General features: G+C 40.8%; 1 protein-coding gene across 8 annotated transcripts in view; it reads left to right on the top strand.

Moving 5' to 3' along the window:
- Nucleotides 1–24,814, top strand: part of CHRDL1 (chordin like 1) — a 122,049-nt gene that overhangs the window by 58,008 nt on the left and 39,227 nt on the right. For 5 of the 8 annotated variants that reach the window (XM_030807245.1, XM_003262193.4, XM_030807248.1 and 2 more), the window contains exons 5-6: nucleotides 16,778–16,923; nucleotides 18,381–18,474. In XM_030807245.1, coding sequence (XP_030663105.1) covers nucleotides 16,778–16,923; nucleotides 18,381–18,474 — 240 coding nt within the window. The remainder of the gene's footprint in view (nucleotides 1–16,777; nucleotides 16,924–18,380; nucleotides 18,475–24,814) is intronic. The other 3 variants (XM_030807247.1, XM_012498669.2, XM_030807244.1) reach the window with 1 other exon arrangement.

The raw sequence follows: 24,814 nt of genomic DNA, 5'->3' as shown, positions 1-24,814 counted from the left end.
GCTCAAAGAAAGGCTCAACTCTAAGTTTGATGTGAGCCAAAGGAGTGTATCACTTCTTCAAGGGACAGCTAGATCTTTGCTGTCTAATCTAAAGCTGTTCACCAGAATGGTGAAAGCACTTTTATGTTCCTTTTCTCCCTAGCTATATTTCAAACATTTAGGGACTAGATGATTTGTATCTATTATTTTTTCTAGTCCAGAGCTTCGCAAACATTTTGGGGCCAGATAATTCTTTGTCATATCGTCTATCCTGTGCATTGTGGGACGTTTAGCAGCTTCTCTGACCTCTACCCACTAGATGCCAGAGTACCCTTCTCAACTCGTGACAACCAAAAATGTCTCCAGACATTGCCAAATGTCCCCTGGGGGAAAGTTGGCCACAGTTGAGAACTACTGTAGTTGTAATTTTTTTTTAATTGGGAGTAGATACCCTCACTTTCCCAGAATCCTGTTCTGTATTTGACATTTCTTGCAGAGATGGGAGTTGGAAACAAAGGTTATAGAGGGCAAGGAGCTCAGTTCTAAGATTGCCTGCCTTTATACCTCACTGGAGTGTGGATTGAGGCCATATGGAACAAATATGACATGTGTTTGTCCGGTACAGGTAGTAAAAAGGCTTCTCAATACTCATTAACCTTTGAGAAGCTGACCTGTTTCTACAGCATTATTGAAGGTTCTGAATAAGATGAACTCTTAGAATCTGAATCACTGGGAATCTTACTGAAGTGCAGACAGTGATTCCATAGGTCTGGAGTGCGGATGTGAGATTCTGCATTTCTAACTAGCAATCAGGTGGTATTAATGCTGCTGGTTCCCATACCACACTTTGAGTAGAGGGTTGGTGGTTTCTGGAGAAGAGGAGCTGGCTATCTAGACACTATTTTTTAGATTCTGCAGGGGAATTGTTCTTTCCAAGATTATTCCATTGGCCCAGTAAGAAGTGAAGTAATCTGCAGTTCTTAAACATTCCCTCCTTCTCCTATCCAGAAGGTACAACCCACAGTGATAGTCTCCCTGCCCTCTCTTTCATTCTCTGCAGCCATTAAAGGCTAATATGAGGTAAGGTAGTCAAGTACTTCCTTTTGATTAGCTACCTTATATTTTTTGGACCTTCTATGTGTCCGTGTGCGAGACAGAGTAGCTTCCTTTCCAGAGGAAATAGTGGGGATAACTTAGGAAAAGCCATTACAGTGTCAGAAATAGGTAGCTATTTTATCCTAGCTGGAGTTTCAGATAATTCAAAATCCATCTCTAGAGCAATATAGTATAGCTCCACTTCTGGGGTCACTTCTGGTTGGCCACTTCCTAGCCTTTGTTTCCTCATCTATAACTGCAGATAATAGCAATAATCACCTTAGAGGGTGGACATAGGGAGAAAAGAACTAATGAATATCAACCTGAAGCCCTGAGCACAGAGCCAGCTCAGTGTAAGCACGAGCCAGTAAATATTAGTTCCTAATCTTATTGGTGTGGTTGTTGTCATTATTGGAACTGTGATCCTCAGACTCTTTTTGCCTCTAAATTGTTTGCATATATTGTACACCTGTCAGTGACATCTTTCATCATGTGCAGTGATTCTCAATCAGGGATGAGGTGGTATGTGGAGTTTGAAACCACTCCCACCAGACACCATGGTCTCCTTGTTCCCCTTTTGAGAATTATTGGTCTAAAGCAATGACTGAATCTCATATTATTTTTCCAGCCTTGGTAAGTCCAAAGATGATAATATACCTTATTTATTTGTTTGATCTCTGACCCGTATCATCACTTTTCACTCTAATCACTTTAATATGAGCATCTAGCTATCAAAAAAAAGCCCAGTTTCAAACTGGAAATTTTTATTAATATTTGACATATTTTTACTTTTCACACCTTCCTTTCCTAAGGAATTGTCACCATCCCATGGCAATTAGTGGTGGAGTTCTTTAGAATCTAGATTTCCTAACACCTTCCCTTTCCTTTCTGTGTATTGTGTAGTCTTAACTAAATAACTCTCCCCGCATCAGGAATTTTGGTCTGGGTTCTTAAAGAATTTCCTAGGAGAAGCAAAATGATACTTCGTCTTTTCCTCTAGTAGTTTCATGACATGGCAGATGAGCTGCCTCCCTTGGTGGTCAGGAAGAGGTAGACTGGATTTTCCTAACAGCGTTCCTACTGCTCCAGCAGCCTGGAGCCTTGTGTGCCACCACTTTCCTTGCATCCTCTGCCAGTGACCTCCAGGGCCCACTTTCTGAAGCCAGCTGCTAACAGTTTTCCAAACAAAATAATACGCGCCTTGGGGGATAACTTTTCTCAATTAATCTTCAAGTACCAAATGCCTCTTTTCTTCCTTTAGTGCCTAATGTGATAGCAATGGGCTCTTTCAGTCACCTCCTGACATATCCTGTCCCCGAGCTCATTATCTCTTTTCCAATCATCTCAGAATAGTTTTTCAAAAATGTAAATCTCATCAAATCATTTCACTATTTAAATAACTTCCCTGGCTTCTCATCATATACAGGAAAAATACCACCTCCTGGACTTGACTTCTTTGTGTCTCCAGGTGCCTGATGTCATTGGGCTGTTGTTGCAAGTGGTTCTGGTTATTAGCACTATACAGTATTTCACAGGTGAGCGTTTTCTCTTGATTTATAGGGCTTGCTAATGAAAGAAAAGGTACTGGAGATACTATCAGCCATCTAGGAGAAACATGTTAGGTCTTAGCTGAAGGTTGAGTGTGACTGAAGTTGGGAGTGCGGTTCTGGATTCGGCAGAGAATAGTGTCCACGAGATGGCGAATATCCAGATCCTCAAAATATCTAGGTTTTGATGTGGTGCAGGGCAGTGCTTTCCAAGGAGTGTTTCTGGGGTGTTCATAGTTGTTACCTAGGTGAAAAAAAGAGTCTGCTGGATAAGTAAAGTCAGAGAAAATGCTGAGTTGTCATTAAACAGGTTTCTTTACTGTGGGACTTATGAGATCCTTTTAACACATTGAAAGGGACACTGTGAATGTTGAATGTGGATCTTTTCCCAACATTATTTAAGCACAGAATTTTGTTTTCACAGAGCATCTTGTGGACTAGTAGTGCTCTGCAGAGCAGACTTGGGAAATGCTGGTGTAGGCAATACAAAGGAATGCTTGACTGAACTCCCCACTGTCTCATCCAGATGCCTCGCATTGTTTCTGTAAATGCTGCTTGAGGGTAGTGACTAATTTGTCCATTTCAAAGGGTCATTGACCTTCAAAAAAAAAGTCTAGTTCTCAAAGGATTAGAACTAACCAAGTAATAGTAGAACTCATTCTTAATTTATTCAGGGAGAAGAGGAAGGCAGTGAGTGACAACATTACCACATAACCTGTTATTAACAATGAGGCATGGTGAAGAATCATTGATTTAACATTACACCTCCTGATAATTAGAGGTTTTTAAAACCCATAGTACAGTAGTAAAGGAATAATACAAATCTATCAGATTCACCACGGAAGGGATTCTTTTTGTTGGGCTACATAATCCAAGTTCACGTGAAGATTTGAGGTTGAGGAATTAGGCTCTGAAAACAGAGGGATTTGTGTTTTATCTTCCCCAATTATTAGACTGGATTTTAGTGGGCTTCTCTAGCCCTCATGTTTTGTGGCTCTAGGTAAAAATGAAGAGACCTAAATTTGAATCTTTGCTTTGGCACTAAATAGCAGTGTCCCCTTGGCATATCTGGGCCTCATTTCCATCTGTCAAAAGAGAAGGCCATTTCCAGTTTCCTCTTGGAGATAGAACCCTAGGAGGCTTACGTAATGAGATTGGAATGGTCCATGAGCTGAATAATGGAGCTGATGATAAAGCTGTTCAGTAAAGTGGAAGAAGAAATTTTGACAGGAAAGAACATAGAGGTTGCCTCTGAAGATTGGATTATGAGAAACTTCCACAAGTAAGTACTCTCAGCACACAGAAAGCTGAAAACAAGTGTGCATAACCTTAGAGCCGCAGAATCTGGACAGAGTTGTTTGCAGAGATCTCATACTGCTGAAGTGAAATCCACAGCCCCCCTGCTTTGTATGGCAATAGAGAGGGTACTTCTTTTGGGTCATGAAATCCTGAGAATCTGATTGAACCCACCGACCCTTTCCCCAGAAGAAATCGATTCTGTAACTCACCTTCTGAATCACTTTGAAAATCATACTTATTTCTCTCCAGCTATCTGCCCTTAAATGAAGAATCACCTTGCCTCTAGATATGCATATTTATATGTTAATGAAATTAATACCAGACTCTCAAAATTAGCATGTATCACTATTTGAATATTTGTTCCTTCTTGCCATGCTCTGTTCTTTTTTTTTATTTATTTTTTTATTTTTTATTTTTTTTGAGTCGGAGTTTTGCTCTTGTTGCCCAGGCTGTGCGATCTACAGCACAGACTGTGCGCTGCAGCAGTGCAATCTCGGCTCAGTGCAACCTCTGCCTCCCAGGCTTAACCAATGATCCTGCCTTAGCCTCCTGACTAGCTGGGATTACAGGCACCTGCCGCCACACCAGGCTAATTTTTGTATTTTTAGTAGAGACAGGGTTTCACCATGTTGGCCAGGCTGGTCTCGAACTCCTGACCTCAGGTGATCCACCCACCTCGGCCTCCCAAAGTGCTGGGATTACAGTCATGAGCCACTGCACCCAGCCAGCATGCTGTGTTCTAATGCTAGAGCCAGCAGGAGATAGAGAAGTAGAAGGCATAGGCCCTGTCTCCTTTGCACTTACTGGTCACTTAAAAAGCGGCACTCTTTATATTAGGTGCTAGATGGTAGGATACAGACAGGCAGACCATGAGAGTTGCTGCAGAAAATCAGAGTGTGTTTGATGGGCCCCGGGGGCTGGATATGAGTAAGCAAAGAGTAGTCTGTGGGGGCAGTTGGGGCTAGCATGAGTCAGGGCCGAATTGGCCAGTCAGAGGTAGAGCATTCTTTAGCCAAGTGGCACATCCTCAGGGGATACATCTTTGACATGAACTTCATGACCCTGGCTGGGCCATGCTGTGATGTGGGTCCATACGTGGAACTCCAGTCTTTGGGGTATGCTTACTCACAAGCAGGTGACTGACACTGCAAGACTAGAGTTGCTACCTGTAAGGCAGCACATCACAAGCTGAAGGGACTTTTCTAACTTCTGTGGGATGTAGTAACTCTGGACACTGGACCACCAAAGCAGACAAAATTATACATCTCTTTTTGCCTTCAGATAGAATGCATTTGGTAAGCAGGAGATAATCATAATCAGTTGACTTTGTTGTATGTTGCTTCTTTACTCCCTGAATCTTCTTAAAAAACATAATCGTTTTTATTCTTTATAATATATCCCTGTGAAAGAGAAGCAGGTGAAATGCTTACCTCCGACACACACATACACATATCCACACAGAAAGTTCTTTAGAAACTGAAGCCTAAAGATGCAAAGTGATAGCAGTTCCATCACACAGCAAACAAATAGTACAACTTAGCTAAGAATACATGGGCTCTCCCCCCACCCCCCCCAAAAAACCCCAAATCTATGCCATTTGCAAGCATTCTTTGCTTCACAGAGATGTGGCCCTTTCTTGCACAGTCTTTCCTCGAGCCATCCTTCCTAGCCATCTGTCTGACAAGACGGCATATTCAGGCAGGGTCAGCTACTGACTGACAGCAGCTGAAACATTGACGGAAGTGGGATGAAAAACAGCCTGCAGATGGGGTCCGGATGAGGAGGGGGAGAGCTGGGATTAGACTAGGGTGTGAGCTTTCAGCGCCCTCTTCCACTCTCTTCTCGCCAGCTGGAGCAGCAGATGACTGTTTCCTCTCACTCGGCACCTTCTTGGTTGGGACAGAGTGTTGTGTCTGTCTGTTTAGCTGCAGAGTGATCTGTTGAATCTGCTACAAGAATTTCCTGGCCTGGGACCTCAGTGGGGGTTGGGCCAAGCGTAGAAGTAGGGAGGCCACTAGTCTTGTTGAAGGTGTGGTCCCACAGAGTCTCCTGGAAGCTTTCAAGCAGGAAAATCTTCCCCCCATCACCCCCTCCTTTAGGTGAGCTGTCTGGCTGACCCACTCCATCTCCCAAAGTGGATACACCACGGCTGGGGGCACTAGGCAAAATTATGACTTGAGATTGACTCCCTCTACTCATTTGTGATTCTCCCTTTCTTTTTAATTTACCTTTCTCTTCTTCACCTGCCTATCACCTACAAAGCACCTTCATTTTTTCCAGGCCTGCTCCACTCTGATACCCAGCCTTTGTGTTTGTATCATATAATGTTTGGAGGTTAGTTTTCTTTTTTGGTAACAGCTTTATTGAGGTATACATACCTCACATTGAGGTATACATACCTCACATTGAGGTATACATACATACTGAGGTTTACATACTGTAAAATTCACCCTTTTATGCTGTAAAGTTGGTTTTAGTATATTTACAAGATTTTGCATCCATCACCACTATCTAACTCCAGAATATTTTCGTCATCTCTAAAAGAATCCCATACCTACTAGTAGTCACTCCCATTCTCCCCTTCCCCCAGCTCCTGGCATCCACTATTCTTCTTTATCTCTCTATGGATTTGCCTATTTTGGACATTTAATGTAAATGGAATTATACAGTATGTAGTGTTTTGTCACTGGCCTTTTTTTCACTTAGCAGAATTTTTCAAGGTTCATCCATTATAACAATAATATTACATTTTATGGATATACCATATTTTGTTCATCCATTCATCTACTGATGGACATTTGTGTTGTTTCCATCTTTTAACTATTATGAATAATGCTGCTATAAACTTTCATATACACATATCTGTTTCAGTTCCTTCTTTCAATTTTTTTTGTGTATATACCTGGGAGTGGAATTGGTGGTTCATATTGGTAACTCTATGCTCAACTTTTTGAGAGACTGCTAGATTATCTTCCAAAGCAGCTGTACTATTATTTTTTTTTACATTCTCACCAGCACTGTATAAGGGTTCCAATTTCTCCACCTACTTGCTAACCCTTGTTATTACTGTCTTTTTTATTATAGCCATCCTAGTGGATGTGAAGTGGTATCTCATTGTGGGATTCCCCCCAACAGCGCCTTTCTCTTTACTGGGGAATAGTTCCAGTCTTGTGCACTCATTACTGTGAAGACATTAAACCTCTGGGAAAGATAGGGCCCTTCTCTAACTAATGACTGAATCTGGGGGCATGTCAGGCATTCTGGCAGGGTGGAGAGGAAGAGAGTTTAGGGACATGATGAACTTGCCACCTTTGGAAGCTCTACCATCGCAGAAGCAATCTGCTCTATTGATTGCTTTCCCTTCCCACAAAGAGACCATCAAGTGCAGAAGTAATCAAGTGAAGTTTTCTTGAAAAGGCAAGACAAGAGCTGGGCAATGAAGGGTGGGAGGCCAAAGGATGTGTGAAGGGGGAAATGGAGAGGCTTCCTAAACTAAAAAATATTAAATCCCTTCTGAAAAGCACCTTCAATAGTGACCTAAAACAAAGATGAAAGTCAAACCAATCAACAATTACTTTTGTTTAGCAATTCTGGAAAACATGTTGCAGGAGAGGACACTGGAAATGATGGTTAAAATACAGTGGGAGCCATGGCAGTTCAAGCCTGTAATCCTAGCACCTCAGGAGGCTGAGGCAAGAAGATCAGTTGATCCCAGGAGTTTGAGGCTGCAATGAGCCGTGATCACACCACTGTACTCCAGCCTGGGCAACAGAGTGAGACCCCAACTCTAAAAATAATAATAATAAAATAAAATACAATGGGAGTGTTGGCCAAGGAGTTCACTTTTTCTCTCTCTTCCATGCCCTTTAGGATTACTCATAATCACAAATACCTTTGTGACCCTTCTGAGCATAAATCCACCTGTCTAGAGTGCTCAATAAGTCCAAAGTAGAGTCTATGTGTTTGGTAAATGGCTCTGGCTAGAAAGCAACTGCTTGGCTAAATCACACCTGACGGTCTTCCCACTGAGATGGGAAAATGGGGCAGATGGTGTTCGCCCAGGAGCTGAGGCATAAAAGGATTCTTAGTGGATGTGATGGCTCAGAAGTGAATCTCTAGTTACCACCTGGGATCTGACAATTTTTGAGAAGTTCTACAGGGCTGTGAAAGACCGCACAGGAGTAAAAACAAACCTTGTCATTACATTATAGGTGTTGAGAATTTCTAAAATTTACAGTATATAATACTGATTGAAAAGTAAATGTCACTGCTACTTTGGAGTTCAGCATAAGCCTTATACAGAGGCAGGGTCTGCCAGTGTGGTAAGAGGGTGGCCACTGTAAGGGTTAAGTAGCCCTACATCTCTTTCGCTACCAGCCTGCTTTCTGCCCTCCAGAAACCCTATCGTTTATAGCTAGTAGTAAAAGAACAACAATTGCATTTATTGGGCATTAATATGTTCCTGGTACTATGCTGAACAGATTATATATATGTCTTACCTTGTTTGATCATCCCAACAACCTATGGGGTAGGTACCATTATCATCACCATTTTATAGATGGAGAAACTGAGACTCAGAGATGCTAAGAATTTGCTCAGCTAATAAGCAATAATTAGTAATGGAGCTTTAATTTGAATCCAAATGGGACACTCTGAAGTAAGGCTTCTCCTCTCCCTAGGACAGGTCTTGGAAGCTGCATTTTCAGCAAGTTCCCTCATTCAGGTCTTAAGTTCTAGAAAGTTTCATACTCTTTACCCTGTGCTCTACAGCCTCATTATGAATAAAACATCAACGGCCTGTGTTACAATATAATTATCTAGAAAAGGACCCTGTTTTAAAACATTATCTACCATTTTCATTTCAGTATGAATTACTTAACGGGATTAGTATTAAGGCCTGCCAGCATGACCTCAATGTGATGGGCCACAGGAGAGTTAAGTTTTTATGGGGGAGGAGATTTTGGGGAAAATCTAGAAATCGTTGGACTGTGCCCGAGGAAAGCAGATATAGTTAAGTCGTCACATCAAGAGGCCCAGGGGAAAAAGAAGTGATGGCAGTTGAAGTGCTGAAAAAAAAAAAAGAAATCTAAAGGTAGGCATCATTGATTCAACTGATGGACCCATTTGAAGCAGTACATCTGATCTCAGGGAGCATCCTAAGGAAAATATCATCTGAATCCACATAGCCTCAGAATATGAGCATTGTTACTTTTTGGAGGCGGGGGGAGGCTGCAGACACCCACTCTTCTTTGTTTTTGTTTTTGTTTTGAGATAGAGATTTGCTCTTGTTGCCCAGGCTGGAGTGCAGTGGCACAACCTCAGCTCACTGCAACTTCCACCTCCCAGGTTCAAGCAATTATCCTGCCTCAGCCTCCAGAGTAGCTGGGATAACAGGCTCCCGCCACCACGCCTGGCTAATTTTTTGTAGAAACGGAGTTTCACCATGTTGACTAGGCTGTACTCGAACTCCTGACCTCAGGTGATCCACTGCCCTCACCTCCTAAACTGCTGGGATTAGAGGTGTCAGCCACTGTGCCCAGCCCACTGTTTTTGATACTTTCATTCTGCAATATGTGTTGCATCCTGGATGTATGCTCTTACTTTGCCTCACTGAGATGCAGCTAGCTCCCAGCTGCTCCTCCCTCCATTACAGCAGTGCTCTGGTAGAAGGCCATGGGTGGTTTCCCACTAGCAACCTTATTTGTCTGTGTTCTTTCCATTTGGGCCAAGGACCAAAAGCCAGCTCAGATTTACACAATTACTTTAACACTGTTTAAGAAAGTAATGTGACAACCTCCACTTTGCCCAGATGGAGGGGCTCAATGATGTCGGTGGAGAGAACCCATTATTGGAATAAGACTGGGAACACAAAGTCATAGCTAGGATCTCTCCCACTAGTAGGAATACAGCCGGGCTTCTGATGACCAGCTTTGTAGGATTGATTTTCTATGGTTGGAAGGGACCCAAAATGTTCACCTAGTCTAGTCTACGGCCTTCAAGTAGAAGTTTTTTCAAACGTAGTCTTCAAATTTGATGAGGAATACATTTATATCATTCAAGAATATGAATGCATATGTATATGTATATGTATAGATTATATACCTAGGTATACATATAAAAGAATGCAATAGAATATCTTATTCACCCCTGTCCCACACTCACCCAACTCTTATCTTCTCCCTACAACATGTAGTTCCCCCCATAACTTTTAGTAGTTATATATCTTTCCAGATTTTTATGAAAATGTAAGCAAATATGAATATATATATTTTAAAAATATTTCTTATCTACATAAAAGGTAGTCTATTGTGCACATCGTTTTACCCTTGTTTTCATCATTTAATAATATATCTTTCTGTATTAGTGCACAGAGAACTTATTCTTTTATAGAACTACATAATATTTTGTTATAATAATGAGCCATCATTTATTTAACCAGATTTCTATCAATAGACATAGAAGTTGTTTCTATATTCAGCCATTACAAACAATGCTGCAATGAATAATTTTTATGTTTCACACATGTGCAAGTATATCTGCAGAATGAATTCTTAAAAATAGGATTGTTGGGTCAAATACATATGTATTTTTAAATGAACAGATATTGCTAAATTGCCCTTCATCGTGTTTAATCAGTTTTTCACAGACTCACCAAGAGAGTGTTTTATTCAAACTTTTGGATTTTTCTAAATCTGATAAGAAAAATGATATTTCACTGCAGTTTTAATTTATATTTCTGTAATGAATGAGGTTGATTTTTTCATGTCTAAGGGTCACTTGTAGTTCCATTTCTGTCAACTGTCTATTTATATCCTTTTTCCATTTTTACCATTGGGTTATGAATCTGTTTCTTGTCAATTTATAGAAGCTTTTTATATATTAGGGGCAAGTAGGATTTTAATCCCCAAACAGCAAATACGCGAAGAGATTCTATTCCAGTGTTTTACAGTGTCTTATGGCAGCAAACTCTTTCTTCAAATGAAATTTTAAAAAGCTAATAAAAACACATTCACTAATAAAGTAAGAGGTATTCTGTTGAAGTAGAAATGGGGAAGGGATTTTTTTTCACATCCCTCAAGTACCTCTGAAGAATCCTAAAGCAGCACAGAACCTAGTTTGAAAATAATTTCCCTACATGCCTAGTTGGCCTGTGGTTTCAGTTTCTAATAACTCTTTCAGTAAGGAATATTTTTTAGTATCTAACCTGAATCCTTATTGATGCAGTTGATACTCCTCCCCACTTAACATTGGCAATTTGTGATTATTTGACCTCTCTTCCATTAAGAACCTTTATGTGTTATTTAAATACATTATCATTTAACACCTTTTCGTGCCTTCCCCTCCAATGAAAGCAGGATTTTACTTGAAGTCAGGGTAATGTCCTATTTATCTTTGTAGCTTTAACGTAACATAATGCCAGGTATTGTCAATGTATAGTCAAGGATCTATTAGTGCCAGGTATAGTCAAAGACCTCCACAAGTGCTTGTTGAATGAATAAGAAAACAAGAGAGAAATAGTGTTTTGACTCATGTCTCCATTGCCCCTACCATACACATCAGTACAAAGCAAATGCCCCTTTCAATTAGTTATCATCCACGGAAATTGGGAAAATTCCTTTATATTCTTCAACTTTACTGCTTTCCTCTCTGTGATCTCTTTCTAGAGCAACATCATCTACCATTTATTGTGAATGTTATGTACCAGATACCTTTGGGCTTTTTAAAATTAATTATCGCTGAACCTCACAGCCATGTAAAGTAGAAGGCATACTCAAGCCTTCCTAAGATCACAGAACCAAGACATGCCAAAGCTGGGGTCTTAGTCTGTTTGAACTGGTATAACAAAACACCACAAACTGAGTAGCTTATAAACAACAGAAATTTATTTCTCACAGTTCTGGAAGGTGGAAATCCAAGATGAAGGTACCATCAGATTTGTTCTCTGGTGAGGGCTTGGTTTCTGGTTCAGAGATGATGCCTTCTCCCTGTGAGCCTATATAGTAGAAGGGGCAAACAAGCTCCCACAGGCCTCTTCTAATAAAAGCACTAATCTCGTTCATGAGGATGTTGCCCATTTAACCTAATCACCTCCCAAAGTCCCCACCTCCTAAAAGCCATCACCTTGGGGGTTACGATTTCAACATATGAATTTCAGAGGCACACAAATATTCAGATCATAGCAGCTGGGACCCCAGAGACCAATGTTTGCAGACCCCAGAGACCAGGCTCAGTTATTTTATCTTGCATCGCTGTGAGATACGCACATAGAAATAGCATCCTATTCTAGGGGTTTCTTTCATGGCCTTTTTGTCATTCTCTCTTCCCATATATTTCTGAGGCCTGGGGTAAAGCCCTTTAGATGATGTAGTTTTACTTTGTTGGATGTGTATGTCTCTCTGTGTGTCACGGGCAATTAAGGAGAATATAACCTCTTCTTTCTAGCCTTTACCTTCATTTCCATGTCCCTTCTCCACCCACCTCCCAGTAGCCTGCAAATGTTCTAGGACTGTATCAGTAGAATGACAGAGAACCAAAGAAATGCTAGAATCAGGCTCAGCCATCAGAAGAAAAGTAGGAACCAAAGTAATGGCAGCAATGGCAAAAGAAAAGATGGCTTGGTGTCAAGGAGATTAGCAACTCATCTCTGAAAGCTCTGGGGAGGTTAGTATTTATAACACTGGGAGCAGATTTGTCTCCTGACATACAAGCTGCTTTTCTGACTATCCAAGAACTGTCCTACTATGGAAATGATCATTTTATAGGGTGGGGAGAGTGGGGAAGACAGCAGTTAGCATGAGGACTTGGTTCCAGAGTGTGGGAAGAAGGGTAACACCAGGAGAGGAGGAAAGGTGTACAAAAAGAAGTGAAGTGGAACCACAGGCTTCTGGGTAAAATTTGCCAGTTGCTCTGAAGGACAAAAAAAAAAAAAGGCCTGTGGCAGTTATTCACACTGAGGTGTTAGTGACAAGGTGTAAGTGTACCCTCTCATAGAAGTCTTGGGATTACAAAATGTGATTGCAAAAGGCAGCCATTTAACCTAGAGGAATGGACTTCCAATAGTGGCATTTTAAGCATCAGTGTGAGAAAAGGTGGTAAGAGACATTTGGGATAAGGGGGTATTTTCTGAGAATCCCAGAAATCATAGTTCTGCTTACATATGAGATCATCCCTCACTTGGGGAGAAGAAACCTCCTCTTTCCCAACACATCTGTGGTCATATGGCTTAGTGCTTGTCTGCTCACCCTACGATGGTTTTTTCTCAAGTCCTCCTCTTAGTGCTAGGTGGGAATTTGACTGGAAACAGAAGAGATGGGGGAGGTTAGAAGCCATGCAGCCTGGTCATTCCTATTGTAGCATTCCCTGAGGGGCCCTGTAGCCAGCTTTGCTTTGAACTGATTTTCTGCTAGTTTTCAGTCAGGAACCCTGAATGTGTTCCAAGGATAGTTGGTTACTAGCCCAGCCACCTTGGAAAATCTGGGAGAGGAGAAGGTAAAGTATGAGGTGGCTTTTCTTCCTTCTGCAGTTAGGAAGCATGCTGTGTTGGCCCTCTAAAGATGCAAGGGGAGATTTGAGTCCATATCGCATTCCTAGAAATATTAAGGCTTAAAGAGGTAAAGTGCCTTGTACAAGACTGTGGGGAGTCGGTACCACTGAGTTGGGATTATGACTCAGTGATCCTGCTCTGAAGCTTTAACACCCATTCTGTGAAGAGCACAAATTTGAAGGCAGGAAAGCTATATTTCTGAGTTGGCTCTCTTGTTAAACAGCTGTGTGACATGGGACAAATCTTTTGGAGTACTAGTAGCCTCATTTTCAGTAATTCGCCCCCCCCACCCCCAACATACACACCAATAAGGGTGTTGGAAGAATGAAATAAGAATGAGAAGATGTTAAGAATTTTATTGCATAAAACTAGCCTTAAGCATGACCATAATTGGTTTCTTTTTATTTGATTCTACTGTGTCTTCCTGTCTTTCTCTTTCTCCCTATCTCCTGTTGAGTAGAATAATAGACTCCAATGCCAGGTTACTCAGAAGACTATTGCAAGGAAGATTCTCAAGATCATTCTTCCATTGGAAAATCTCACCCTGCAGTTGCCTTGCCATTGATCCCTTGGTAGAAGGCCCGGTTCAAAAATCAAGCCACATTCTTTTGAGGCAAAATAATTCCAAACTTCTTTTTTTTGTTGTTGTTTGGTATTCCAAACATCTGCCAGCTCCCATAAACGCCATGGCAAATATTATTTTGTAGGCCACTGTAGTTTTCCTTCACCACAAAATGTTGAGATTTGGAATAATTAGAGCCCAGGGGGGCAAATGGGCCTGCTTCTGTCCTTTCTCTGATGGGTTTCACTCATGTCTGCCAGCTGCAGCTGTCTGACTGTATACGCTTGTGGGCAGGGGCAGGGCCTCTTAGCCCAGACAGAGTCAATTAGTATGAGTTAAACTCTTCCTAGGAGCTAAGGCTGTCTTTATAAGGCAAAAGTAAGGAACTTTCTTTATATCCTGTAAAGGGTCATTAATAAGTAAACACCCTAAGAGTGAATTACTCAGAAATTGATGTTAGATCAACTTATATAGCAAAGTATAGAATTGAGTTAGTTACCCAAATAGCTGAAGCCAAAAGAAGTGCATTATCTGTTTTCTGGGTATTTTAGGCCACAACATTAGGGACAGCATAGCCTTCATGTTCTAGTGGTTTGGGTTTTGGTTTTTAATTAAATGGTCCCTTCCTTATTATAGGTTTGAAGTGATTGGCACTCTTTTTGATAGTGGCTATGAGCGAAGGTTCTAGAATCAGTCAGACATCAAGTTATATCTTAGTGCTGCCACTTGCAAGTTGTGTCACCTTGAGCAAGTCAATTAATCTCTTAAGCCTTAGTTTCCTCATCTGCAAAATGGGCATAATCATAATGTCTACATCAGAACATTATTAGTAAGAGCCAATGAGATTATGTATGTAAAAGCACTCACTCCTGCCTGGCACATAGCTAGGGCTTGATAAGTGGTATCTATTAGTGTATTATTATTATTATTATTATTATTATGGATGTTATTATTGTTAGCCTTATCATTTTCACTACATACTGAGAATAATTTCATTCTTTTTGTTTGTTTGTTTGTTTGTTTGTTTGTTTTTTGAGATGGAGTCTTGCTCTGTCGCCCAGGCTGGAGTGCAGTGGCGTGATCTTGGCTCACTGCAAGCTCCGCCTCCCGGATTCACACCATTCTCCTGCCTCAGCCTCCCGATTAGCTGGGACTACAGGCACTCGCCACCATGCCTGGCTAATTTTTTGTATTTTTTAGTAGAGACGGGGTTTCACTGTGTTAGCCAGGATGGTCTCAATCTCCTGACCTCATGATCCGCCTGCCTCGGCCTCCCAAAGTGCTGGGATTGCAGGCGTGAGCCACTATGCCCGGCCCATTCTGGTTTTTTTTAAATGGTTGTATTGAGGTATAACTTACCTACCATAAAATAGACTCATATTCATTACAGTTTTGACTGATGGAAAGAAAGGATGGTTCAACTCTCTAAGCCCCTCCCTAATGAAACACACAGCTCCCCTGATTTCTCTCCTTTCACTGTCTCATGGCAGGCACTTTCCAGCTCTGGTTGTATCTTTTGTTGGTTTCAATTCCTTTTTTCACCTCTCACTAGCTTTGTGACTTCAAATAATTCACATAACCTCAGCAATCCTATTTCCCTCAAATGAAAATGAAGGTAAGAATTTACCCTACTTGATTCACAGGGTTGTTATAAAGCTCCATTGTAATAATATGTGTGAAATCTCTTTGTAAATGGTCTGCTGGGTTACTATAATTCACAAATATGAGTTTCAATAATATTCAAATGTCATATTGTGTGCTTCAGACATTAGATGCCTTGAGAGGTCCAGATTGTGGCTGGAGTTATTTAGAGAATGCTTCGTGGAGGAAAGGGGGCATAAGCTGAACCTTCAAGATCAGATAGGACTTCAATGGGTGGAAAAGAGTCAGGGAGTGGACAGTCTTGGTGGAGGGATTAAAAAAAAGCAAAACCACAGAGGCTGGAACAAACAGATAAGCACAAAAGTGATTAAAATGTGGGCGGTGGCTGGGCACCATGGCTCACGCCTGTAATCCCAGCACTTTGGGAGGATGGGGCAGGCGGATCAGTTGAGGTCAGGAGTTTGAGACCAGCCTGGTCAACATGGTGAAACCCTATCTCTACTAAAAAAAAAAAAAAAATAGCCAGGTGTGGTGGCAGGTGCCTGTAGTCCCAGCTACTTGGGAGGCTGAGGCACGAGAATCACTTGAACCCAGGAGGCAGAGGTTGCAGTGAGCAGAGCTCGCACCATGCATTCCAGCCTGGGCAACAGAGTGAGACTCAGTCTCTAAATAAATGAATGTGGGAGGGAATAAAGTTACCAGGGCAGTTATAATAGATGGATCCCCTTCTGAAGCAACTGGGGGAAAAGATTAAATGAGATAGCATGGACTCCTTCCTTTCAGGAAAGATAATATCTTATTCATCTAGGAATATTAGCTCCATCTAGGCAGGGACCTTGTCCATGTTCTCTGATCCCTCTCTAACACATATTACAATTCCCAGCACATAGTAGGTGCTCAGTAAATGGTCAACAAATAAAAGGATAGATGGATGGATGGATGGATGGATGGATGGGTGGATGGATAGATCATAATGTCAGCTGCTGTACTTGTCTGGCTGTTTTAATGTTATTCAAAATCATTGGCCACTGGAGCAGGGACTGTCTTAAAACTCCCTCTATGTAGTACAACCCCGTCTGCTGTTGGCATTTATGAAATTTTTTTCAATGATGCCAATACTCAGTGTGGTTTTTCTCCACCCTGTTCTAGAAGACTCCTTACCCCCAGTGAACAATAAGGTGACCAGCAAGTCTTGCGAGTACAATGGGACAACTTACCAACATGGAGAGCTGTTCATGGCTGAAGGGCTCTTTCAGAATCGGCAACCCAATCAATGCACCCAGTGCAGCTGTTCGGTAAGACCTTACATCTTAACGTTCCTGCTAGGCCCTACTGAAATACAAGAGCTTCCTCTGTACTTGTACTTTCATTTGTGCCTGCACTGTAAGGTGTTTGAATAAAACATGAGTTGCATTAAATCATAAGCCTCCTTGCCAATCCAAACTCCCTGATCTTCACCCATCCTGAACAACTCTGTTGAAGGGCTCAGGCCCAATCATATCCCAGTCTTAAAGTTGTAGGACTGCTTAAATGGGCAAAGGTGAGCTGTTTGTGTTGATCGGCGCTCCTTTTCATAATAATTATACCACCAAAGCCTTCTTCTGAAGGACTCACAATTATTTGAAGCTTTGGGAATGCTATGGGTGGAAAAGTCACTTTGACCATCTAGGGCCACTCACTCCAATTAACAAGAAAATGAGTTGTCTGTTAGTTCCCATATCTGAAGTATTTTACTAACCAGTTAATTCCTAGTGCCCTGCAATGAGAAAACTGTCTATAAATGCTTGGTCATGATGACCACCAGGACATTACTTGTCAGAAAAACTGCATTTACTTTACAAACAACGTATACTAATTATATCTTATCTAATATGCAGTCCAGAGGATATAATAGATAGAACTAGAAAATGGAGTAAAATGAGTGTTTAAACTGAAGCAGGAAGGAATGAAGTTAGATGTAGTAACAACTTTTCTGCCTGCAAGTGGCATTAAGCACTGGATTGTCAAGGGAGGCTATAGAATCTCTTCCCTTTAGGACTTTTAGTAAGAATATAGTATCTCCGTAGTTTAGGAGAATTTTCGTTGTGGCCTTGCTTTCCTAATGGCCTTCCAGGAATCATTCTAGCCCCAGAAGAATGTGCTTCTAAGAACTAAGAACAAGGTTTAAGGAATAACATTTGAAAGATAGAAATTTAGGAAATCAGGATTATTGCAAAGACAGATGTAACCAGCAAGTAAATTTTATCCTCTCCCTTGCCTTGTGCTAGACTGAGCTGTGGCCATCAGATCATCTTGTATAGTTTTGTATTACCCCAGAGAGCTTTTTCCTTTGGTTTGGAAGGGAGAGTCTAGTGAATATTACAAATGGAAGCTATGAAATAAATCTTCATTCCTTTAAACCCCCAATCCAGCTGGGGGACCAAGGATATCATGAACAGAGAAAAAAGGAACAAGACTATAATTGGTGGTTCAGAGGCTCATGGCATCCCTGACAGACTACTTTGTACCACCTTAGACCATGATGCTCAACTAAGATTGCTAAGTTTTCTGTGGCTTAGTCTCTGGCATGGAGGAATTGTAGGAGAAAAAAAATAATGCGTAATAAAATGTAGGAAGTACCGAGAACTGACGATGGGAGAGCTGGAGGGAAGGACATGCCATGTTTTTAGTCCCTACTCTATGTCAGGTATTAAGTGAAGCCTTTACACTTATCCTAGATGCTTCTAATCTTAATTCTGTTTCTCCTTGGCAGGAGGGAAATGTGTATTGTGGTCTCAAGACTTGCCCCAAATTAACCTGTGCCTTCCCAGTCTCTGTTCCAGATTCCTGCTGCCGGGTATGCAGAGGTAGGTGTGTTATATCCCAAGACCCCTGGATGCTGCTATCCTGTGTAGTAGAATTTAGAAAGGAGGAAAATACCTGTCTAATGTCCTAGGGAAAGGTAATTTTTATGGTAGCCTTAGTTTTTAAAGGTGGTTTAATTAACAAAGGGAAAAATAAATAAAGCATTGATTTTAAAGGCCACAGCCTTTAAAAAAAAAAACTATACTGGATGGAGTGCTATGCTTCAGGGGAGGATGGGAAAGAGTCATCAAATGTGAAAGTGAATATGTTTATTTCTCCATCCTTAATCCCTTCTAGCTTGGCCCTTAAATTATTGTATCATAAAACACAGACTATTTTCATTCATAGCCTTAAAAGGAAGAATGGACCTTGCAAGGAATTGATGTGGCCATTATGAAGACTGTGCAGGGCAAATTTAGGTATACTTTTTAAACCCCATAATAAGATGGTGACAAACTCAATAAAAGCAAAACAGAAAGCATTTTCTCAAATTATATTCAAAATTGAATTGTCTTCTCACATCAGTCTTTTTTTCTTTAGGTTTCATTTTTTTTATAATGGCACCAGTTTTTTCTCTAGGTTCCTGGGATCAAGTGTAATCCCCTTTAATTTCTCCTTTGTTACCTCTTCTCAGATTACCAAATCTTTCAGCAGTTATCTGTATCTCTCCCTCTTCCCACTTTCCCACTTTCCCACTGGCAATATCCTAATTTTGTCCTCTTTCCTTCTATCCAGTCAACATGTTTTTTGACCATCTACTGTATGCTCAGCATTGTGCTAGAATTGGGGTATTTATATTGATAAACACAGTAGACATATAGGGTGCTGCTAGACCATATGGCATCTTTATGTGAGTTACAAAAAGTATTCCCTTACATAAGATACTTTATTGCCATTTTTCAGAAAATCCCAGGGAATGCACCTTTGTAGCTGTGGCATCCTTTTGCAGCACACAACCTACACAACAATATATATAGCATACATAGCAGCCAAGATATGTTCTTTGCTCTTATGGAACTCACCAGAAAAGACAAATAATAAGCAAACATGGAAATACAGACAATGCGAGTACTATGAAGAAAATAAACATAGGACTGAGATAAAAAATAAGTAGTTTATTTAGGTTGAGTTGTCAGGAAGGCCTCTCTGAGAAGGTGACATTTAAGCTGAGACCTGAGAGATAAAAAGAAGTCACCCATGCAAAGATCCCGAATAAGAGCATTCTAAGTAGAGAGAAAAGAAAGTTCAAAGACCCCAGGCAGGGAAGAGCTTAGAGCATTCAAAGAGCCTAAGGACCAGTGTGGATGAAATGTAGTGATTGTGGTTGAAACTGACATGGGATGAGGCTGAAGAGGTGACTAGGAGTTAGACCATGCAGGACTCTGAAGGCCATGGGAAGGATTTTGGATTTCCATTTTTAATACATTGGGAAGCTATTGGAAGGTTGTGAGAAAGAGTATGAAGTGATCCAATTAACGTATTAAAATATCTCACTGGCTATTATGTCCAGACTAGACTGGAGGGAGGCAATAATGCAAGTGGAGAGACTAGCAAGATGGTTAGGGTAGTACTCTTTCCAGTGTAAAAAAAAGGGTGCTTGGACTGAGAACACAGCAGTGGTTCAGAGTGGAGCCTTTGGAGCCAAATTGCCTTGGTTCTAATCCCAGCCTTGCTACTTTGTAGTTGAATGACCTTATTCAACCTTTCTACCAATCTTTAAAGTGAGGATAATGTTAGCTCCTACCTTCAAGATGTTTATGAGATTTCAATGAGATAATATAAGAGAAGGACCTGGCACAGTGTCTTGTATATACTGAGGACCCAATAATTAAAAGTGGACAAATTTGAAATACATTTGGAACCTTGGTTCTCAACTATGGGTGCATATTGGAATTACCTTGTTAGATTTATACCAGATCAGGAGGAGGAGGATGTGATTCCAATATGCACCTAAGGTTGTGAACCACTGAGTTAGAGGAAAAAAAATTATAGGATTTGCTGGTGGTGGATGTGTAGGTGACTCCTATACATTGCTGCCATTTTAATCTTCCAAAAAGCGATCCATCACCGTGTTACACCCCTGTTCAAAAATTTTTATGCCAACATGTATTTGGACTTACTATATGTCAGACCCAGTTCTAACTAAGCATTTTACAGATATGAACTCACTTAATCTCATGACAACCCTATGTGAGGAGTACTCCCTGTTTTATGGATGAGGAAACTGAGGCAGAGAGAGGTTAAGAATCTTATCCAAGGTCAGGTAGCTAGTGAGTTGAGGAGCTAAGATTTGAATCCTGGCAGCCTGGCTCCGTATTTCAGGCTTTAACCACAGTGTTCTGCCACTGAAAGGGATGACTCCCTGTTGCCACTCAAATACATGTCAACCTCCGACTCTGACAGTGAAGGCCTTTCATGGTCTAACCTCAAGTTACCTTTATAGGTCAATATTCTTCCATTCATGCACCTCAGGGCCCACTGCATTGTTCCTGTGCTCTCTTACCTTTTTACCTTTGCTCGGTCCTTTCCCTGTCAATGTTTCTCACACTTTAGTGTGCTTCAGAATTGTTCAGAGAACTTGTTGAAGTTCAGATTCCTGGATCACACCTGCAGAGATTCTGATTTAGTGGCCTTGGAGTGGGACCCAGGAATCTGCATTTAAGCAGATCCCATCGTTCATTCTGATGCAGAATGGTGGTCTGTGGACTGTCACTTTGAGAAACCATTCCTGAGACCATGGAGATAACTTGGAACCATGGATTTTTTAAAAACAATCTGAGTTTAGTGCACTTAAATTGAGCCCATTAAAATTCTGAAACCTGAGTGAACCAGTGGAAAAGCAACCAATTTCAGTTTCTGATTGGTTAAAGCATCTAAAGTCCAACCATATGGCAACCAATTTGGGATGAATGAGTGGTGGCCATTTCATGATAAGGAACTGGGATGAAAAGGAGACAAAAGGACTGTCTAAGTAACAACTGCACATGTACAGGTGGGATGGAGAAAATGTTTCCTCTTTCTGGAAAATTCTTTTTCTCCATCCCTGCCTGTGGAAATCCTGCTAGTCCTTCAAGACCTAGCACAAATGCAGCTTCTTCAGATTCTATTGCAGGCCGTCCTCAGGTCACATTTTGATAAGTATTAGTTGGAAGGCCTTTCTTTTCTGCCTTCCCACTTCCATCCCTAATTTCTCCACCCATAAATCCTGCTTATCCTTCAAAATCCAGTCTAAATGCCACTTCTTCCATAAAACCTTTTTAAGTCCTGCAAACTAGAAGTAAACCTGTCTCTACTCTAGGACTCCTCAGCACTTAACCTGTGCTTCTCCGGGAGCATTTATCACCTTGTCAACTTCTGTTTTTTATTATTTGTGCCCATGTATTATCATCCCTATTAATGCATAAACTCTTTAAGACAGATACTCTTTTTCATTTATCTTTATTTCTCCCACTGTGCCAGGCAGAGTAGGTGCTCTTTAAATGAATGCACACTAGATTGAAATGATTACTAGAAATTTAGTCAGGATTTGAATTAGGTGCTACCAAAAAAGAATATGGTTGTTGTGCATTTTTCCCCCTGAATTACTGATTGACTGTGGTAGATGGTGTTGACTATACATTGATTCCTGGTCAATAGGAAATTACTTGGTCTCATTCCTGATCTCCAAGTTGTTTTCTTCCCCCATACCACTTTAGGAAACTACAGTTAACATTGCTTTTTGGAAGGACTGACTTTGTTTGGACTACCAGTGTATGCTCATCCCTTTTAATATACTATTTGCACCAGCCCTCATAAGTCAATATGGATTTAGTTACAGCCTAATTTGATTTATGCTTTGGTAAGGCCCTGGATCTTTCCATACATGTTTCTCACAATGTGTGTGTGTGTATGTCTGTACTACAGTGTAGCTGGTACATTTCAGTCAAGAAAGATGGATATTTTGTTCCTCACCTCCTTTCTCATCTTTGCCCCAACTTAATTTCAGTGTGGCTCAAAAGAAAGAAAGTCCATACTGAGCAGAGGTGTACATGTGGTTGCTAATATAACCAGCTGGTCACTATAATCCAGTTAGGCTGATATTATTCCCTTTGGGGAAAAGGATATGTGAAATCTAAACTGGAAAACAATTGATAATAGAAAGGAAAGGCAACAGTGAAAAGACATGTCACTGCAACCTAGGGGCAATACAGTATAATGCAAAGGACAGAGGCTCTGAAGCCAGAAGGTCATAGATTTGACATTGCAGGGCTACCACCTACTAGTGCTGTTATCTTGGACAAACTATTTAACCACTCAAAACCTTGGTTTTCTCAGGTGTAAAAATGGAGATTATGCTTACTACGTGTGAAATGGTTGTGTAGATTAACTGAGATGGCATAGGCTGCTAAGAGATGGCCTAATACAGAGTTATTGGTTTATAAGTAATAATTATTATATTTTATATAGTAATTACTATATTTATTACCCCCGAGTTAAGTAGCATTGCACCTTCTCCTCTATCTTTGATAGTTTTGCCTTTTTAAAATGTAATCTCCATAGACAGAACTTTAGTTCTAGTTCTTCTTGTGGTAACAGATCCTGGAACTAGCTATTTTCTGGACTGTTCTATTGTTACAATTTAAATTTGTTTTCTTTTCTATGTCCTCAGAAGCAACAGATAAAAGCTAGTTATTACTGGCCATGTATTGTCCCTTTATATACTTGATAATTCAGTAAGTTCTTTCTTTGCAACCTCTCATCCAGCCTAAATGCACAGTTTTCTTTCATCTTCCTTTATAAAAACTAAATCCTACACTTTTATAAAAATTGTTGTTCTTTCATCACCTCCAGTTTCTTTGCATCTTTCAGCTGTGCATAATGTGGTTGAAACTCCTTTGAAGTTCTAACTTGTGAAGCACCTAGTTAGTTTTTCCCATGGAAATGACGTTTTTACAACAACGTATCTTATATAAGCGCATTACTCATACAGCAGGGAACCCAGACACCTCTCCCCTATGCTGGCCACCCTAACTGCAGGCCAAACACTGAAGAAGAAATAATCTTTTGACTGCTGAACTTGCAAACCTTCATATAAAGGGCATTGAAATAGCCTGTCTGCACTGTCCCCAAACACTAATGTGTGTCTTTCTTCCTGGGTCGGACAGCAATCCTAGACGCGGATTGAATCTCAGACCTAGCCTTCGTTGGCTAGACGTGTCTTTGAGGCTAAGACAGTCAAGGAGAGCATTGGCACAATGTGTGTCATTGCTAGCACTTCAGCAAACCTCATTAGGACTGGAAGCATAGTGCAAACAGCCACTGGAACCTTAAGGGAAACTTTATCAGAAGAAAAAATCTCTTTAGATCCTGTGTTAGTTTGCTAAGGCTGATAGCCTCCAACTCCATCTATCTTCCTGCAAAAGACATGATCTCATCCATTTTTATGGCTGCATAGTATTCCATGGTGTATATATACCACATTTTCTTTATCCAGTCTGTCATTGATGGGCATTTAGGTTGATTCTGTGTCTTCAGAATTGTGAATAGCGCTGCAATGAATATTTGCGTGCATGTGTCTTTTTTTTCCCCAAATACTGCATGTTCTCACTTATAAGTGGGAGCTAAATGATGAGAACTTATGAACTTATGAACAAGGAAACAACAGACACTGGGGTCTTCTTGAGGATGGAGGGTGGGAGGAGGGAGAGAAGCAGAAAAGAATCTGTACAACAAATGGTCATGACAGGAGTTTACCTATGTAACAAACTTTCACAGGTATCCTCAAACCTAAAATAAAAGTTTTTTTTTTTTTAAATCTCTTCAGAGATTATACTACTGCCACATTCTGGGAAGGCAGGCTTCAAACCCAAACCCACGCCCAGCTTCCCTCCACCATTGATCATTTCCACTTCCTGTCCCCTGCTCATCTTGCCAAAGCAACAGGGAAGGCTATGTACTTGGACTCTAGACAAGGGAAAGGTATTTGGGGTAGGTATTAACTGTATTAAAAGCCAAGTATGCATTTAGTAAATGGTGTCTAAATGTAGCATGTACAATGTGTCAGACAGTGTTCTAAGCACTTATGTGTGGAATAGCTCATTTGATCCTCACAAAAATAGTAGCAACTATTTATATCCCCATTCTACAGATGCGGAAGCTAAGGCAGAAAAGTTGAGTGATTTGTCCAAGGACAAATGGTAGTAAGTGGCAGAGCTAGAATTTTAACCTGGTCAGTCTGGCTCCAGAGTTTCAAGCTCTTAACTTCTATACTACCTGTTGGGACCCATTCATAGGAGTATGACAAGGATATCTCCTAGTACAGGGGAGTAAATGGGAAGACGGGACATGCATGGCACATTGTTG

This window comes from Nomascus leucogenys, chromosome X (genome assembly GCF_006542625.1).
Source record: "Nomascus leucogenys isolate Asia chromosome X, Asia_NLE_v1, whole genome shotgun sequence".
NCBI classification, from domain to species: Eukaryota; Metazoa; Chordata; class Mammalia; order Primates; family Hylobatidae; genus Nomascus; species Nomascus leucogenys.
The sequence above is the reverse complement of the archived record's forward strand: the minus strand, read 5'-3'. Positions and strand labels throughout refer to the sequence as shown.